At 37.8% G+C, this 19,408-nt stretch overlaps 1 protein-coding gene across 1 annotated transcript in view; it reads right to left on the bottom strand.

The window, feature by feature from the left end:
- Positions 1 to 18,741, bottom strand: part of ARSJ (arylsulfatase family member J) — a 67,325-nt gene extending 48,584 nt beyond the window's left edge. The window contains exon 1 of the mRNA XM_010981099.3: positions 17,142 to 18,741. Within this exon, the coding sequence (XP_010979401.3) occupies positions 17,142 to 17,539 (398 nt within the window). The 5' untranslated portion in view covers positions 17,540 to 18,741. The remainder of the gene's footprint in view (positions 1 to 17,141) is intronic.
- Between the last annotated feature and the right edge of the window lie 667 nt (positions 18,742 to 19,408).

The following is a 19,408-nucleotide window of genomic DNA, read 5'->3' as shown; positions in this document are numbered from 1 at the left end:
TACTTCCTACTTAATGCCCCTGTTTTCTGGTATGCTTTCACTCACATCTTCAAGCGTTTGTCTTTATCTTGAAAATACCCTCTCTTTGAACCTGCTACTTTTAAAATTACCACACTACTTCTCTCTTGCTTATGTTTCAAGGCCAAACTCTTCACACAGGTTACACAAACTCTTTTTACTTCTACTCCACCGACCCTTTTAATAACCTCTCCAGAATCAAAGCCATTTTAGTTTTGGGAATGAGAGGGATAAAGTGATGTCTTTTTTCTTAAAATAGTGACTTTAAAGCACTATAAAAATTATACTAATAACTAGAACTGTCTGAAAAGAACATTTCTTTTTAGGCAAATGTTGTTAAATTAAGTAATCTGCCTCAAATTTCTGTAGACATCTTTTTGAAGGCTCCTCCAGAACATATACCTCATAAGCCAACAGCACATTGAAGGGGTGCCAAGGTAGAGAAATAATTTATGTTTACCCTCAGTCCAGTGTTCTCTCCCATTAACAGCTTTACCTCTAAATATGCATGACATTTCCTTTTAAAAAATCTCCTGTTTAACATTTCAAATGCACAGACCAATCCTGACCTAGTGAATCAGTTCCCTAATATTGAATCATCTGGTCAAACATGAGTCAGAGTAATAAAGCTCCCTCAGACACTTAGCTATTAGGACATAAGGGACATATGTGAACCTGTGAACAATTTCACAGTCTCAAGGGAAACAGAATTTTTAGCTTTCATGAGAGGCCAGGATAAGAGAGAAACAGCACTTCCTTTGTTTCATGTCTTTTTTTAAAATTGAAGTATCATTGATGTACAATATTCTATGTTACAAATGTATAATACAGTGATTCACAATTTTTATGTTTCATGTCTTATGGTTTGTGAATTTCAACATTAGAGACTCAGTTTGCTATCTTTTTTATTTATATAGGTACAATGATCATGTGTAGTATTTAAACACAAACATTATAGACACTTACTATATTTCACTTTCTATTTATTTACCTTGATTTTTTTAGACTTTGACAACTAAAATAAACATAGGATTAACTGCGTCACCAGAATGTTGTATATGGTTGCATATTATCAAATGGCATTTGGTTTCTGAAAACTGGAAGGCAAATATGAAGCCAAATAGCATGATTTAAAGTCATAATATTCCACACTTTGAACTTTGATTAATGTCTATTTTGGTAATGTTACTATGGTCTACCAGTCACCTGAACAGAACTTTTGGAAGGTCTTCCAATTTCTCCTCTATTTCAAGCTATGTTCATTCAGGTATTAAGTAATGTCCATTCTATCACTAACTGTCTAAAATTTTTGTTTTCTTTTCCATTCTTATTGTTATTATGTCTTTTCAACTTCTCATTTCTCACCTGAACAGCTGATACCCCTGCTGTAGAGGTAGAGAACTAATAATGAGGCAGTAGAGTTATAGTGAGCATTTTATAAAATGCACATAGGAGAACAAATTTTAAATGTTAGTTCTCAATAACTTTTCGGCAACATGCTTACCTACAACTTAGTTATTGAATGATAGTTTCCTCCTACTCTTTTCTCTCTACTGGGATAGTGAAACGATATTTTATGACAAGAGAAAAGCTTGAAAGTTTGACACCTGAAAAGTCTTCTCTGCTGTACAGACGTTGTTTCATTATTATTTTCCAGGTAGCTCCACGACCCCTCCTTTGAATATTAAAGTCTTCCATGCCCTCACTACTATAGTCCCACAGTGCCTCAAGATTACTACTGAACTGCCTCACCTTTGAAAGCTGTCATCGATTCTTTAAAAGCATAAAAATGAACATCATAGTTTGTAAAAAAAAAATGTTGTAATCAAAGCTTTTCTTTAAAAAATGTGTTTAGGAGCTTGGTGGCTTTTTGTCGCTGATGCTGCTGCATCATTACTTTCACATTTTGTTTCTTGATGCCTGTATTCTATATTCTTGAGAATGAATGCATTATTGAAAAGGTACTCATTTGTAGCATTCAGTCAGTAATTTATCTTCCTTGACATGTGAGAAAATTACTCCGAGAGATTAAAGAGGCCTGAGTTTCTTGAACAATGACCCAGGAGCCCTGGAGGTTGGGCAGAGGGGCCCTGAGCCTATGTTAGATAATGAAGGAGTTAAGGCTGGGAACCTCTACCAGCAGCTCTGCTTTCATATGTTTTGTATACTGGGCTGCTCCAGCAAAGAATTCATTTGAATAAAAAGTTCCACAGTAAAAAGAAAAATGTTTCTAAATCATAGAACAAGTTCCAAGTACAACAAGGAAATAAATCAATTCACCTACGGCAGACAAACATGTGTGAACTGGCCAACTCCTCAAGGTCAAAAATAAGCAATGGAGAAAGAGACAATGGTGCGGTTTCTGTGTAGACAGCCAGGCACATGATACTAAAACCCTGCTCTCAGAGACAAGGGGAAGGCCTCCAGCACTTGGGAAGTGATGTAACACTTACGTGACAAGACAACAAGGCTTGACTACAGTTTTACACTAAGATCTAAAATTAAGAGCCTTAGAAGAGGAATTTGAAATTGTAAAAAAATGTTCTTTAGATTCAGCATTCTTTAAGAAATAAACCATTAAAAAGTTTCTTTTGCATCAATAAGAGATTTTTTACAGTGCTTGCCTTTAAACTCCTAGAAAGGGAAAGTGTGGGCTCACTGTTATATCAGAGGAGGTTGAACTTTTTGATCTCAATAGCATGGAGGGTAACTAAGGTGAATGCACAGAAATAAACATTCCTCACAAGACAGTTTTTCTCAGTGTCTGAGCAGCTGCTCTCTGGTCCAGAAAACAACAGGGGAAGTCAGTGGGTTGGTTCATAAACTTAGTAAAGCTCATAAGAGCTTTACCCTCAGTAAAGCCTTCCATTGACTCCCATTCACTCATAAGAGCTTTACTAACTTGAAGAACAAAAAGAAGAGATCGCCAATGTGGAAAGTTTTTTTAAATGGCTCTTTTCAAAAAAATGAAAGCAGACATTCCATTTTTAGCTATTTTAAACTGAGAACCAAAATGGGTGTACCTTCAATGAAAAACAACATATTACCAGAAGTAAAGCCTTAACATCATAACTCTAAAATTACAGGTACAGAGCCAGTCACCAACTACTGCCCAGACTCTCTGGCCTTGCCATCAATCCAAGAGAGAGGGAGAAACATGTGGGTGTGTGCATATTTGTTTGTGTACACATGATATTTAATCTGCCTGAAGTAGCAGCATTTTCAGCATGACGGAAATAGTGAGGAAAGTTGAGTTCATACAATGGTTCTTCTGGTTGGTTTCCTTTTTTCACCAACCATCTAAGAAACTCTGGATATGCTAATAGTGGGCGGGGTTTGTGTCTGTAAGCCTGATGTGGTAAAAGTGATGGGGATGGCAAATTCATCTAGTCAATGCCATCCTTGCCCTGAACAGCCTTCTCCTCCACATTTACCTGTGCTACTTTGTCTTTCTTCAGAATATTAGTAAGTAGCTGAGCCAGAAGGCAAATGTAGATCATCTGATCCCCATCCACCACTCTTTCCCCAAACAATACTGTGAAATGAAAAAAAAAAAAATATATATATATATATATATATATATATATATATTGCAGTCTTTCAAACTTTAGGAAGTCAGGCAAAGGAGAATGGAAAAACAAAGGCTATTTTTCATTGGTGGGCTTTGAAGTGTAAAACGTAATTGTCAAAGAAGTTCCTGTAATTTGTGATCAGTAGTAACTTTATCTGCTTGAGCGAGCATGTACTGTTTTTGTTTTTGTTTTTGTTTTGTTTTTGTTTTTTCTTAGAGCAGAATGAATGACCTTGAAGTTGGCCCTGATTCCTCTTTTTCTTCCCAACCCATCCAACCCATTTGGAGTTCATCCAGAAATCCTGTCTGCTCTACCTGTGGAATGTACTCAGAATCCATCATTCTCCATTATCCCTCTCCGCACGCCATCATATCTCACACAGGCACACAGGTTAGTGCGATTGTCTCTTTGCTAGGTTTTCCTGCTGCAGACCTTACCTCTAGGATCTATCCTCAACACATCCACCAAAGCAATTCTGTGAACACACAAGTTGGGTCATGTCACCCCTCTGCTCCAAGCCTTCCATTGGCTCCCATTCACTCAGAGTGGAAGTGTCCCTGCCTTGGCCTGCACTGCGCTACAGGATCTGGCTCTCTTTTCTGCCTTGACCCCACCTCCTCTTAATCTCCCTTGTCTGCTCTCTAATCCAGCATAGCTGGATGGCCCCTTGATGGTACCTGAGCACACCAGGGGTGCTCCTGTCTCAGGGCTTGTGCAGTTACTGTTCTGTCTGCCTGGAACAGCGACATACAAGGCTCCCTCCTTCATCTCTTTTCTTGGTGAGGCCTTCCCCAGCCTTTGATATTGCCCTCTTCACTTTGAACCCTTAACCTTTTAACTCCCACCCCTATTCTGCTATCCTTTCCTTTACGGGGCATATTGCCCTGTAGCATACTATGTATTTTATTTGTTTGTGTCTCCTTGCACTAGAATATACGTATCATGAGAACAGGGACTTTGGGAGGTTGTGTGGTCTGATATGTTTCCCAGGGCCTAGAATGGTATCTGGGAAAGAGTAGGTGCTCAATATTGAATGAATGAATGAATAAGGAATGAATTTCAAGGAAATAAAAACAAGAAGCCCAATTAAATCAAGGGTTATTACCTCATGAACCATTAACTGGTAATGGGAAGCTTCACGAAGGCTTATAAATGAGTTTGACAAATTAGTCAATGCATTGTTTTCTCCCCTATAGAACCTCTAAGGATATGCATTTAACTTTGGGAGTCTCCTTTACAAGACTGAGAAGTAATAACATTTATCTACACCATAGATTTATGGTGATGATTAATTGACATAATGCAAACATTTGCCTCAAAAGAAAAAACAACCCTCAATTTTAAATTACTTCTGTTTTTTGTTTTGTTATTTTGACATCTGAGATCATTCAGAGCCACATCAGAAAAGAAAAGAGATTTGAAAAGTTCTATTGTTGGAACCAAATCATTGAATTATTTTAGCAAATCTCAGACTACTGATAGAAATGACCCAATTTGCTTTTAAAGGTAAATGATGAGAATGAATTCCCCAGCTAATTCAGACTACATAAAACACTACAGAAAATTAGGATATATATATATTCATCTGGAAATAGATGCAAATTAGATCAAATTCATAATTTGATCCAAACAAGGCCCTGAAATAAATGTCCACTTTCTTCAAGTTGGCATTGTAGTAGAAAGGTTCTAAAAGAAAAGAGCATTGTGCCAAAATGTCTATATCTCCTAGTACTTTGAATTTCAGGATTTAGTCCTCAAAAATTCAGTTGTTCTTTTGCTCTTGAGCCAACTGCGTTGTCCAAAATAGGAATCTTTTTTATTGTTCATTCTATAGGAGAGGAGAAACATATTAATAGAGAAGATGTCTCTTTCAAAAGTTTGAAAGTCTTTGAAGATGTCTCTTTCAAAAACTATGTGACCTGAAATAAACTTTCAATTGTAGAGTATATGAGGAAAAACAGTCAAGGGACTTGTTACTTGGATAGTACTTAAATTAAATAGTCATATGCATATAGTAAGTGTTAAATAAATGGTAAAAAAAAAAGAGAGAGAGAGAGAGATAAAGATGGTAATAAACAGTCATGGAGCATTAAAGGCCAAAACTGTACTGCAGTGTCACTCAGTGTGGTTCCTACATAAGCAACTTCATCATCACCAGGCAGCTTGTTAGTAATGTAGACTCTCCAGCCCCACCCTAGACCTTCTGGAACAAGACTTCTGGGGGAAGGCCCAGAGGAATGAATGCTTTAACAAATTCTCCAGATGGTGAATAACTTGATTAATTTAAGTATTCTTACAAATTCTGAAAAGTAAACTAGTAATGTCATCCTTAATTTATATATGAAACAAAGGAAGAACAGGAAAGGATTAGTTTCCCCAAATTGAATGGGTAAGCCAGTCTGAAATAAATTTCTGATTCTTAAAATAACTATACCTTAGCTTTCTGTTCTTTTACTTTAATAAGACAGTCATTTATTTCTCCTCTAATGATAAGCTGTTCAGCTATACCAAACCCATTCTGTCAACCTTCCAAGTAATGTAGTGGAAAATTATAGTTTTGGGGTTTGAATTCTACTTTCATTACTTACAATGGGATTTTGTCCAAGATACTTTACTTTTGTGAGCTTGATTTCTTTTTATGTAAAATGTGGATATTATTAATTATCCCCAAGTTATGAGGCTTAGAGTATATATACAGAGACATAGACATATACATATATAGATAAAGAATATGTATTAGAGAATAATATACATACATATAAATATATTCCTTAATACTTAACTGCCAAATAAATGTTACAATTCTACTCCCAATGTTTTATCTTCAACTAAGTCCTTTAGCTAGAAAAACGTGTGATTAAATCAATTTTATAGCATTACAGTGACAACCAAACAAGGATCAAGGTAAAAAACTGATTTCAAGTATTTGAGCTTATATTTTAAACTGTGTTAAAAACTCTAAACTAAATCAAACTTTAATTTGATAAGTATGAATTACTCAGTTCACATACATTTTTTATGGCCTTATCTTGTGCTAGAATCTGGTATGTTAGAAGGATATAACAGTCTTTAACCTCATGATTGTTCAATCTCAAAGATAATTTTTAAAAGTATAATAAAAGTTTAAAAATTCTTAAGTTCCTTGAATTCAAGATTATGGCACAATCTTTTTATAAATTTCTAATAAATTACAGGTTTCTTAAAAGTCTTAAGATTATTGATCATGTATAATATTAATATTACAGTTATATTATTATGATACACATTAATACAGTTACTATTATAAGATATTACAAAAATTATAGTATAGATTGATAGGTTAACATAGTATAAATTACTAATTAGAATTGAGTTAGCAAGTACAGATAACTCATGAATTTTTGCTAGGTAGGAGAGCAGAGAAACTGGATCAATTAATTTTTTGCTTTGCTTTTGTAGATAGAAGGAACTTAAATTCATTTACATGCAGAGGGGAATGATTTTTTAGAGATACAAAAATTAATAGTGAAGGAGACAAAGGGTAAAATTGTAGGAATCAGGTGCATGAGGAGGGCAGAAGGAGCTCTGGAAGGTGTTGATCTTTGACAGATGTGAGTACTTCAATGCCTGCTGGAGGATGGATTGTAGAAAACAACGCTGGTAGGTTGGTAAATTTTATATTGGTAATATGAAAGAGAGAATATGGAATTTTGAAGCAAAGTAATGAGCTGGTGAGGGGATACTGTTAGTTTGAGGGAAAGAGAAATTTTGAAATAGGAGTCCTGAAGAATTGGACACATACTAGAGGAAGGTTAAAGGATGACCAGGCATTTTTGCATGCCTGTTTTGGATTTGTGGTCATGAATTTAATTTAATCAAGTACTGGCTGCCACTCAGGCACTTGCTTCTGTGTCCACCTACTGGCTGGACCTTCTTGGACAGTAAATGTTGCCAAACCATCCTTACCCAGCTAGTTGGGACACTGTGAGTGGGACAATCCAGTACTCTCATAGGGTCCTGTCAGTTTCCCCAGCCTTTTTCTCCTCCAAGGCTGGTTCCCTTACCCTCTCCAGCAAGCGTAAGCACAATTAAATATTGAGAAAGCATATCAACGTATCTCCTTAGCAAGAGACAATGACTTAGTGATTATTTTCTGGCTTTTCTCTCCATCAGGTCCAGGTGATTGGTCAACTGCTGTTGGTGATATGATAAAAGACATGGTATCGATTCTATATGGTCAGTGAAGAGAAGAGTCCCATTCAATATTATAAAATGTTCAGCTATGTTCACTGTTGGAAAAAACAATGTACAACATGCTTTTGAATTCTAAGAATTTTATCACTGTATGTTGACTGCCGCATCTTATCAAATCTAAGAAAATGTGTATAAAGCCTGTGTATAAAGGTGTAAAATAATCAGAGAAGTATTGGAGGGAAGATGAGGGGAGTAGAGGGTCAGGAAGGATGCAATAACATTTTCCCAGAGGAGAATGAAAAACATTCCAGCAAAGGGAATTCTGCATAGAAAGGACTGGGGCGGGGAGGTTAAGGGGCAGAGCCCTTGTAGGAAGTACAAGTACCCTGATAATCCAAAGAGGGTATAAATGGGAACATGTTGGGAGTACCAGAATCTTGTTAGAGGCCAGATTTTGAAAGTGTTTATATGGAATGCTTAAGAATTGGGCTTTTGTTCACAGGTAATAGCAGCTTCCAAAAGATTTTAAGTAGGGAGTGGCATGCTTTTCACTGTGTTGCAGAGATTTCACTCAAGTCTTAGTGTGGAATGTGGATTCAAATGCTACAGGCAATATGATCATTTAGGAGGTCAATGAAATAGTAATCATGGAGCCCATGAAAGTCCACTCACTGTGAAGCCTAGAACAATGTCTTAATTCAGAACTCTTTATTGCACACCTACTGAGTGGTAGTCCCTGGGGTGAGCTAACTTCAAAATTGTATAAGATATATTAATCATATTCAATAAAATGTTTTAAAATTATTGTTGATTACAGGAATTTGAAGTGATTAATCACTGGCCTTTCCATTACCCAATTTTTAATTCTTCTCATTTAGTGTGGTACTTTTAAATATACATCTGATTTTGCTTGTCACAAGATTAGCAGGGTTCCAACAGATTCTGCCAAGCATGACGGCAGCAACATGCCAAGCGTAACAACCACCAGCAACACACACAATCTTCAAATGTAGAAACTTAGAAACTATGTAACTTTAATCACCTTCCTGGACATCTCAGAACTAAAAATATGTGAAAAATACTGATGGATAAATTTATTAAAATTGAAACATATGGAGTTTAATTTTAAATTTGTGTACTTACATATTGAAATTGGAAAAGAGATATGACTATACTCACAGAAAGCTTTTAAAAAGAACAAGTAGTTCTTATAAAGTTAGTATGTGATGAAACATTATGGAGATGTCACTCTAACTTTATAAGAATTTTTACTTAAAATGATATAATAAAAGTTTGCAAACTATTTTCACATATGTTTTCTCAATTAAGTGTTATAACCTTTGAGGTTATCATGATTACTATTCTACAGATGAAATCATGGCATCTTCAAAAGATTAAACTACTCATTCAAGGACATAGTCAGGAATTTGCTGAATTAGTACTGTAATTCAGATTTCCTCACTATATATTCTATGTTATTTCTGCTCTGTCACAATGCCTGCCAGAGGGAAATAAATAAATGTTTATTCATCTTTTCACTCATTCATTTTTCACATGTATTCTTAGTGCTTATTAGTACAAGGCACTGGATTGGGTACTGTGAAATTTATGGAGGTAATAAATCAGTCTTGCTGCCCAGAGGACTGGCATGGAGGTAAGAGATTCAGTAATAACTGTGAACGAGGTGGAAAATCATGCCTAATAAGACAGTAATAGAAAGAATTATGTAAGGTCATCACTGCGATAAATATTTCTGGCTAAGGAATCATGGAAACCTCCATAGAGAAGGTAATATTTTAGCTGAGTCTTAATGAATGGCTGGCATTTGGGCCAAGAGAGATAGACCGTGAATTCCAAGGAGTAGAAACAGTATGTACAAAAGAAGGGGGACAGTCAGGTGTAAGATGTGCTTGAGAAACAGTGAATCAGTCTTTTCTCTGGAGTAGAGAGTCTGAAGATAGGGAGAGAAAGGTAAGGCCAAATTTGTTTTGTTTTTTTGAAGACTAGACTAAAGTGCTTACAAATTTCATAGTAGGCAGAACAGAGTGATGAAAACAGCAAGGGTTTTGTTGAAGCCACAAGAGTTTAGGTTTCCATACAGGCTCTATTGCTTAGAAGCTGTGTGACCACCAACAACTTACATGATTTCTCTAAAACCTTCATATGTCATCCATAAAATGAGGACATTGTTAAATATTTCATAAATATTTCTTCAAAATAATAAAAACATTTTACCTTCAGCATGGATGTGAAGATTAAATTACAGGATGTTTGAAAGGTGACTGGCACAAGAAGGCCCTCAGTAAAAATCACTTTCTTCCCCATTCTGTGCTAGTCTGTGGGAACAAGGGATGGTGTTTGCTGAGGGTGGTGATGTAATGAGAGTCATGAAACGTGGGGGGTGAATTAGAGACAGGGAGTAAAGGAGTAGAGATAAAAAGTCTGTTTTGCAGCTGAGCACACAGGGAAAGGAATATCTCAATGAGGTAACACGCCTGGGAATATTTAATATCTAGAATGATAAAGGAACGCGGCAATACTCTAATCACATCAAAGTAAAATATAGAAAAAGATTACATAAAAATTAATTCCATAACATGGTTTAGGAAAAAATTCAAATGCAGCCAAATGTTGAAATAAAAGTTTTCATACTGAGCTCCTATTAGAAGCAGAGGTCCCAAGCCTTTTTGGTCCTCCCATCTTGGATCTCTGAGAAAGGTCATATGGATGAAAGAAAATGATCTGAACCTTTGGCACCTGGATACACTTCCACCTTTCAGGACAGCTCAACAGAATTACCTGAATAGGGATTCACTTCAAAGTGCGTCTTTTTAAAAAGACTCATTCAAAGTAGGGACTTTGATCATAAAGGTGTGCCAATAGCTTAATTGACCATGATGCTATGGCCAGAAAAATCCATACAGTCAAAAAGGAAGAGGCAGCTATTTGTCGAAAGGTCTTGCCTATTGAATTCTTTTTGAAATGGATATGTGAGGTTTTAAAACTACCCTCTCCATTTGTTGTTACATTCATTGTCCAAAGCCAAAGTGAGGCTTGGAAAAACTCTTGTTTCTTCTAAACTTCTAACCATAAATATTTTTCTAAATGTTTATGTATTAACTAAATATTTATGAATGTAAAAGGTGAACTCTTAGTAACTGATATTGTGTACTCTGAGGGTGTAGAACACTACTTAAAACCAGCCCTTGGATAAAAGAAGTGGATGGAAGAGGAAGCGTGCATGACCCTTGATGATTACGAACTAAGTAGAGGAAAAATGTGTCTATGTGCCACAGGCCTACTCCCCTTCACTTCCTTGAGTCTTTCTCCCATGATAGTGGCTGAAAGAATTCAATTACTTTTCTGAGGTTTTCAACACTAGGGTAGTTGTTCATTGATAATTTCGTATTTAGAAACACTACCTTTCAAACTCCTGGAAGACACATTCCCCTAGCTTCTAGAGCCCACTGCAGTCCTCAGAGGCCTCCATGGATCCTGTCTTCCTGGACCAAACCCCCAGCCCTCCTGACTGTGTGCCTGACTGTACACAGTGTGGATGCAGAAGTTGGCTATGGACAGGCAGGAGGTCCAATTCAATCAGTCTCCAGAAAGAAGCTGTAATTAAAACTTGACACTTAACCATTTCCTAAGAGATTGTCTGGAAAAAAATCCCACTATGCTTTTCAGCCCTTTTTATTTGAGTCTTCATCATAACGTCAATCTTTCCAATGTATCTGCTTTAACTCAGATTCTAATCTCTATATATCTCTATACATTTCTCAGCTCTGATTCAGTCATTCTCCCCTGCTAACTCCCTCTTTCCATAGAGCCTTCTGTTACTGAAAGTCTGTCATTAGCAAAATCCTCTATGACCTCATCTTTTTCCTGGACATTCCTCCCACCTTCTTCCGCTAGCTGATTGCTAGCTATTCTCTCAGCCTGGTGCTGGCTTGGTGATAACCCCAATTATCACAGAGTCTGAAGCAGGGCTGCGTATCCCTCTAGTTCCTCACTGGCACTTCTACACAGTTTGGCTCCTGTCTCTTTTTAAAAGTTCAACTTTTTTGAAAAGTGAGGCAACAGACTATAGACTCAGTATCTTCCCTGTTAGAGTCTTTTATCCAATTCTAGGCCCTGCCCTCCCAATCCTCTGTTATAGATGATTTCAGTAACTGGCTCACTGCTTTTTTTTAACTTCAACTTCTCCCATTATTTTTAATGATTTAAAGATCCACCTAAGTGATCTATCCAACTCCCTGCCTTTCTAATACCTCACCTTCCTCACATCTAAAGATGTTTTCCTCCATCTCATTTTAGGACCCATTCCCCTATCATTTCTAAAAACCATACTACTTATAAAATTTTGATCCCAAGCACACATTACCCCAATTACCATTATCTATCTTTTCAGCTTTCCAAGTTTATTGTAATGTCCTCACTTCAACCCTGGACAGACAGTCAATCCATTGACCATGGCACTTTTTTTGAGAACATAAACCCCTTAAAGTCTTCTGCCTTTCTTTGCCTGGTTTAGAGTGCACGATCCTACTCTATTCATTTGTCAAAGCTCCAAATCTAGTTAAAGCCACCTCTTCACACAAGCACCTGAACATGGAGTGGGAAAAACAAACAAGTGATGACTGGTCTCTGTTTAAACTTATGACCACAAATCTCAAATAGGCTCTCATTGCTGCCCGGTATTTTTACAGCATTTCCCTACTTAATTCACTTTCTCACTCTCCTAGAAGAATATTTTCTATCTCTGTCTTTAAACCATCAGATCCTTATTCTCATCTAGTGACCTCATTTGTTATTTCATATAGAAAGTAGGATAATTCAGAAGAGAATTACCTCATATTCTCCAAAATCAAATCTTTCAACCTCTTTGAATCTGTACACCCATACCCTCATGTTTTTCATATTAAAAAGAATAAACTGGTACAAGTAGAAGGACTTACATTCCGGATATCAGTATTTATTATAAAACTACAGTAGTTAAGAGAATGTAGGATTGGTAAAAGAATAGACAAAGAGACTAATGGAATGGAATAGAGTCCAGAAACAGACCCAAATATGTGCATTTATCTGATTTATAAAAAAGGTAATACTGTAGTAAAGTGGAGAAAGTATGATATTTTTAATAAATGTGTGGATCAAATAGATTCACAGATGGAAAAAATATTCTTAAACCTTGACTTATATCATACTACAAATTAATTCCAGATGAATTGTAGATGTAAACAGAAAAATAAAACAATAAAACTTTAAAAAGGCCATTGTCATGATCCTAATTTAGTCAAAGATATCTAAATAGGACCTAAAGAAAAAGATTATAAATAAGGCTACAATAAAAATAAAACCCTCTGTTCATCAAAAAACATAATTAAGAGACTAAAGAAGCAAGTTACAGAATGGGAGAAGCTATTTGCAATACAAATACTTGACAAAGGAAAAGAATATAAAAATAATCACCACAAATCAATAAGGAAAAGCATTCACCTAATGAAAAAAAAAGGCCAAAAAACTGAATAAATAACAAGGAGATATCCAAATAGCCCATAAAAATATGAAAAGATGTTCAATTTCTTTAGTCATCAGGTAAATGCAAATCAAATCATGATGGTATACCAATGCATAACAACCAGAATGACTAAAATGAAAAAGACAATGCCAAATGTTGGCCAAGATGTGACACAAACAGAATTCTCCATGCCTTGCTAATGAGAGTGTATAGTGGTAGAACCACTTTCAGTAACTGTTGGGCATTATCTATAAAAATGGAACATACACATCCTGATAACCCAGTAATCCTATTTCTTGATAGATACCCAAGAGACATGTGTACATATGCTCACCAAAAAACATATACAGGTATGTTTATGGTAGCACTATTAATAATGGCCAATGGCCCAACAATGGAAATAACCCATATGTCATTCAAGAGAATGGATGAATAAATTATAGTAGATTTATACGAAAGAATACTATTCAGTAATGAGAATAAATAAATTGTATCTACAGGCAACAATATGGATATATTTTCCAAATATTATGTTAAGAGAAATAAGCCAAATATGAAAAAAAAAACCTTCTCTATAATCCATTTATATGAAGTTCAAAAACAGGTAAAATTAACCTAAGTTGTGAGAAGTTGGCAGAGTGACTGCCCATGGCGAGAGGCAGGGATTCTTTTTTAAAAAGAATTAATGTATCAAGTATCCTATTACAAATACACACTATTTGAGTTACCTTTGCACTTGTTAAAAATAATCATTGTGGTATTTCAAGTGGGAAAAATGAATAACAAAATAGTAAAAACACAAAATTTTTGCCAAAGATATAAATTCAGCTCATACTGCCAATCTTTCCTACTCTAAAGTCTGCATAAAACACATCTAAATTTTGCAAAACTTGTAATTCTCTTTCTGAGGCCTTCACTATATTCTCTTTAAAGAAGAAATGATGTCATTTCTCCATGTCTTTATTTTAAAAACTGTAAAAAAAAAAAAAAGCTGAGAAAAGTACTTTGTACTAAATCAAACGTAGGCAGCCACTTTCTCAATCAACCTTTATATCACCAGTTCAACTTTGAACATCTATAGTGTTGTTTCTCAAAGTCCAGTGTACAGAAACTCTGCATCACTACCTTTCTTGGACTCTATTGGCACATTCACATAAAATGGGGATAACAATAGTAACTACCTCCAGGAACGTTGTAAAGATTAAATGTGATAAAAATGCATTATTTTGGAACACAGTAACTGCTCAGTAGATGCTAGCCTTTAGCAGTAACACTCTTAATTTATATTAGTGCTATTATTAGAATAACCTGACACATTTGTTAAATTACTATTAATTTCTGGGCTCAACCCCAGACCACTGAAGCTGAATCATTGGTTAGGCTTGGAAATCTGCACTCTAGCTAGCATTTTGGCTGATTCTTTTTGCACACTCAAATTTGAAAATCACTGTCCAGACATTAGGGCTTGCTTACTTGTTCCTCACAGTTCCAATACAGGGATCTGCACACAATGAATGCTTACTGACAGGCTGACTTATGTTCAATATTGCCAGACTGATATGATGTAAATTATTAAGGAATCTGTAACTTATTATAGATTTATGCAGTATAAGGGAACAGATTTTTACATATTGACTCCAGCAAAATATAAAAGGAGGGTTGTTTTGTTTAAAGTAAGTATCAAAAGTAGCTCCAGCTTCAAAGACTTAAATTCTTTCTTTATAAATGTGAAGATATTTGAACCCTATCATATTTCACATAACCTATTCTTGCCCTTCATATCCCTTCAGTCCAGTTAGGTATTTTATTGCTTTTCTTTTTAACTTTAGAGGATCCAGGAAGCACAGACACGTGCTCATGCAGAGCACAAGTGACCACATCCCCAGCCTTGCATTATTACTATTAGGCCCAGGACTAGGTGTCCATAGCCACTTTCTTTCTTACAGCTGTGTTCATTTAAGAAAAGTTCCAGCAATTTGTTTAAAAGGAGAACCTAAAGTGCAAATGTTTAATTCAACTGTTTAATTCAAATAGAAATTTAAGTCAAATCACAGTAGCTATTTGATCTCTTGCCTGTAAGACAGTTACACAACTTGTTGCACTGAACAGAAAAATTTAATAGGAGAATAAATCTTCTCGTGAGATGTTTGCAATGAAAGAACATGAGATTCAACCTTTGAGAAAAGGGGAAAATGAGGATTTACTTCCACCTTCATTTCTGCTTCATGTCATTAAGTAAACATAAAGATTAAAAGATAAAACCTAAATATTTTATCAGCACAAGATAATGTTTAGGAGTTAAATGTTCCTGTTTGCTGAAAAGTCTTAAACATATGCTCCTTTGTGAAAGATAAATTCATATAATTCAGTTACATATTTTTCAGCTACTCTTGGCTATCTGAATAAATCTAAATTCTATAAATTTAGTTGAAGAGGTTCAGGGAGACTTTATGGCACATTTATTTCGTAAACCACATATAAGAATGTTTGGGATTAGACATGAAGAATTTGACCCCAGGCCACTGGATGGACTTGCTACTTTCCAGCCAACAATCTGCTCCTTTATAAACATAAATACCCTTGACTTTCTGATGCCACAATTAACCTTTAAAATGACTTCGAAGTACAGTGAGACTTCTTTTCTCTCTCCTTCTCAAGAGAGGGAAGGATTGGATTTTTTAACTTTCTGGCAATGATGCTAAGTTCTGACAGTTTGCTAAGCAGTGGAAATCATGTAGTAAGCAAAAGTCTCTGCAAGACAGAGATTCCTACAAAATAGTCTTTATTTTTCCAATGGATACTGGCTACTTTTATAGGATCCAATTCCAAGAACAACTTCACTGAAGCAGGGGTTCCTTAAACTGAAAATCACAAGATTCATACACTGAAATCACTAAAGCTTTTCTTCTACCTCTGTCCAGTGGTAGATGGACCACTAGTCTACTGGTCTCCTAGTTTATCTCTATTCCATACGCTGAATTTGCACTTTCAAATCATTCACAATAACCTATAATTCTGACAGGATAGAGTAAAAATATGAAAATGAATAACACTCTTAAGTGGAAGATTTAGCTATTTAGCAAAGCAATAATAATATTAAAAACACTCTGCTTAAGCATCCAACTAATCTGACTTTTCTTAGAGCTAATCAGAAAATTCTCCTGGAGGAGCAGCAGAAAACTTACGAAGTTTGACTCGTGTTGAGCATTTACCATTGTATTTGTCCACATCTGAGAACTGCCTTACTAATTACATATTGCCTTTCTTAGTGATCCTGTATGAGGAAATTACCTATCAAAGACTCAAACAGAGTCGTATATACAGTGGTGAGATTCTTATACTGCCTTCCATATGTTTCCTTGGCCCCTCTTTTCTCTGTGATTACCTGTAGCTTTGATTATTCAGTTCTAGATTTAAGAATGCACCAAGAGTCATGGAAGAATTTTGGTCTCTTTTTCTTATCAATGATGGTGACAGTGAATTCTGTTGTGACACCAGAAAGAAAACCTAAGCATGCTCAAAAGCCAAAATAGATTTAGAAAAGGAGAACTCTTCTGGAGATCTCTGGTTGGTAGGTGAGAGTTTACAAGTTCTGATCTCATTTTAAAACCCCCAAAGGCATTTTTACAGCAAGCTCTAAAAGCAAGCTGAGACTAAACTAGTAAGGAGACTTTCAAGATCATTAAGAGGGCATGCGTTTTAATACCCATCATAACTAAATACATTTTACTCATTCATTCATCCATTTATTCATTCAGTTCCCCATATTTTCTGCTACTTCCTTAAATTAGGAGCTGGATCTTAATAATATGCTTAAAATATCTTCAAGGAATAAATACTGAAGCAGTAATACTTACTTTCCGGTAATAAGCTGACTCCTGGACGGTGTGCAAATAGGCTGGACATAGTAGTTCTCCAGTTTAACTCCTTCCGCAGCAAGCTTGTCAAGAGTGGGAGTCTTTATCTCTGATCCATGGTAACCCACATCTCTAAATCCCTGATCATCCGCTAGGACGAAAATGAGATGAGGCTGGGAGTTGGCAGTTATGCTGGGCTCTGGGCTCTCTCCAGCTTGAGGTCGTAAAGCCCCTTCCTCTTCCTGCTCCAAGCCCTGGCCCCAGGACAGGTAACCATAGGTGAGGAGGCTGAGGACCCAGAAGCCTGCCAGCGCCCCCATGGCTAGCATCTTTCCCGGCCAGACCCAAGCCTGCGAGGGTGGCGGAGGCAGAGGCCCCGCGCAGCCCCTGGGGGCCATTCACTCGGGTCGCAGCTGAGACTCCACGAGCAGAACCAAGTACCCTGCGCCGCAGCTGTCGCACACATGCACGCAGGAGGAGTAGACCCAACAGGCAATGGAGGGTCTCCACCTGGAAAGAAATCCTGCGCTCAGCTGTCACCACGTCCAACAGCTTTAATCTTCCAGAGGTGATGGCTTAAGGTATGGGAAGAAGGCAAAACAAGGAGGAGTCGCTCTGCTCCATCAAATTTCACTTTCCTCCTCCTCCTCGCTCGCCAAAGCAGCTTCCGTACAAAAAGTTAATGCCTCTATCGAAAAGTTGTCAGGGGGAAAAAATCAAGTAAGGAATTGAGAACCACCTGGGGCAGGAACTTTTCCTGGCCAGACGTGACCAGAACTTTTCGACCTCGATGCTGAGGAGCGAGGTTCTCCCAGGCTCGCGAGCACCGATGGCTGTGAGTCGAAGGTCGGCAGTCGGTCGGGCAGTCCCCTCACCTGGAAAGCGCTGGGAAGCTCAATCCCCGCACCTCGCTCTTAACCGGAGAGATGAAGAGCTGCCCGGAGTGGACCGGCTTCCCGATCACTTTTCTCCACTTTTCCACGGCTATTTCTTTCGGTTCTTTAAGAGGTATTCGCCAATCTCCCCGACACTCACCAGGCGGCCAAGTGAGGAAAAGCACCCCGCTCTACTGATCTCCCTCCACTGACCACCCCCGTTCTCTGCAGGAACTTCGGGCAGCGGTTCCTTCTCCCGGCCGCTGGATCGCGTAGGGACCGAAGTTGGCCCCTGACTCTGTGCCCACTCTACGCCAAGCCCACTTGGTCTCCGCGGGGATGGTGCACCCGGGGATGGTGCCAGCTGCGTGCGTTTTGTCAGCGAACTTACTTAGTTTTGGCACTCGGAGTTCTTTGCTGCCTCCACCCTCTTTTTTCTCCAGTGAATCACAGAACGGTACTTTCTGCTTTAGCTCCCCTAGGAAGAGGGGGAGGGATAAAGCCAGTTTAGAAGCTTGATCGTTCCGTTTTCCTTTCTGGGAGGAGGATGGAGGCAGGGGAGGCTTTGCAGGAGAGCTAGAGAGAGCTGCACGCTGCTTAAGCCCTGCGGGATCCAGGAGGATCCGCCTGGGCTCCGGCTTCCCTGGGTTTTCCGGGCTGCCCTCCAGCTTCTGAAGAAGGGAAAAACAGCGGCGGCGGGAATGAGGAAGGGTGAAGGGAGCTTCTCTTCGTGGGTCTGTAAATGAAGAGCCCTCTCACCCATCCCGAATGCTGCGCGTGCAAACTTTTTCCAGATTCTTAAGGGAGAGAAAAGCAGGAGAAACAACAAACTGCGTAGCACTCTCTCCTTTCTTCCTCTTCTGGTTTTCCTTTCAGTCCCCCCATACACACCACCCCGCTATTTTTCCTGCTTCTTTTATCCCCGCCTTTTTTTTTTTTTTTTTTTTAAAGTCGCGACTACAAGTTGAATTTCCTTTCCCTGTTGCTGGCCCTTACTGCCTGACTTCCTCCTTAGCGTGTCCCTACGTGAAGATATTGAAATCGCCTCCTCCTTCTTACCTCTCCCCAAACTTACCCACAGCGTGTCTCCAGCCAAGGAAGTTGAGAGGAAGAGGAGTCACACATTTCACCCTCAGAAACCGCGAGGCCAGTCTGCACTCCTGCAGTAAAGAAACCACCATTTCCCACCTAGAAATCTGATGAACTTCGTCCCGCTCCCCTGACGTTTTTTTAAAATAACTATGTGGAGTAAAGCAAAAGTTTGTCCTGATTGTGAAGATACGCCTGCTTTTGCTAGAATTGTAGGTTTTTAAAGCCCTGCTCAAAGTCAGGAAGGGGATTTATAGGATCAGTAGGGGAGGTAATTCATGCCAAGAGCCACCGAGACTTCCC

Source organism: Camelus dromedarius, chromosome 1 (assembly GCF_036321535.1).
Source record: "Camelus dromedarius isolate mCamDro1 chromosome 1, mCamDro1.pat, whole genome shotgun sequence".
NCBI classification, from domain to species: domain Eukaryota; kingdom Metazoa; phylum Chordata; class Mammalia; order Artiodactyla; family Camelidae; genus Camelus; species Camelus dromedarius.
Note: the sequence above shows the minus strand (reverse complement) of the source record. Positions and strands in the feature narration are given on the sequence as shown.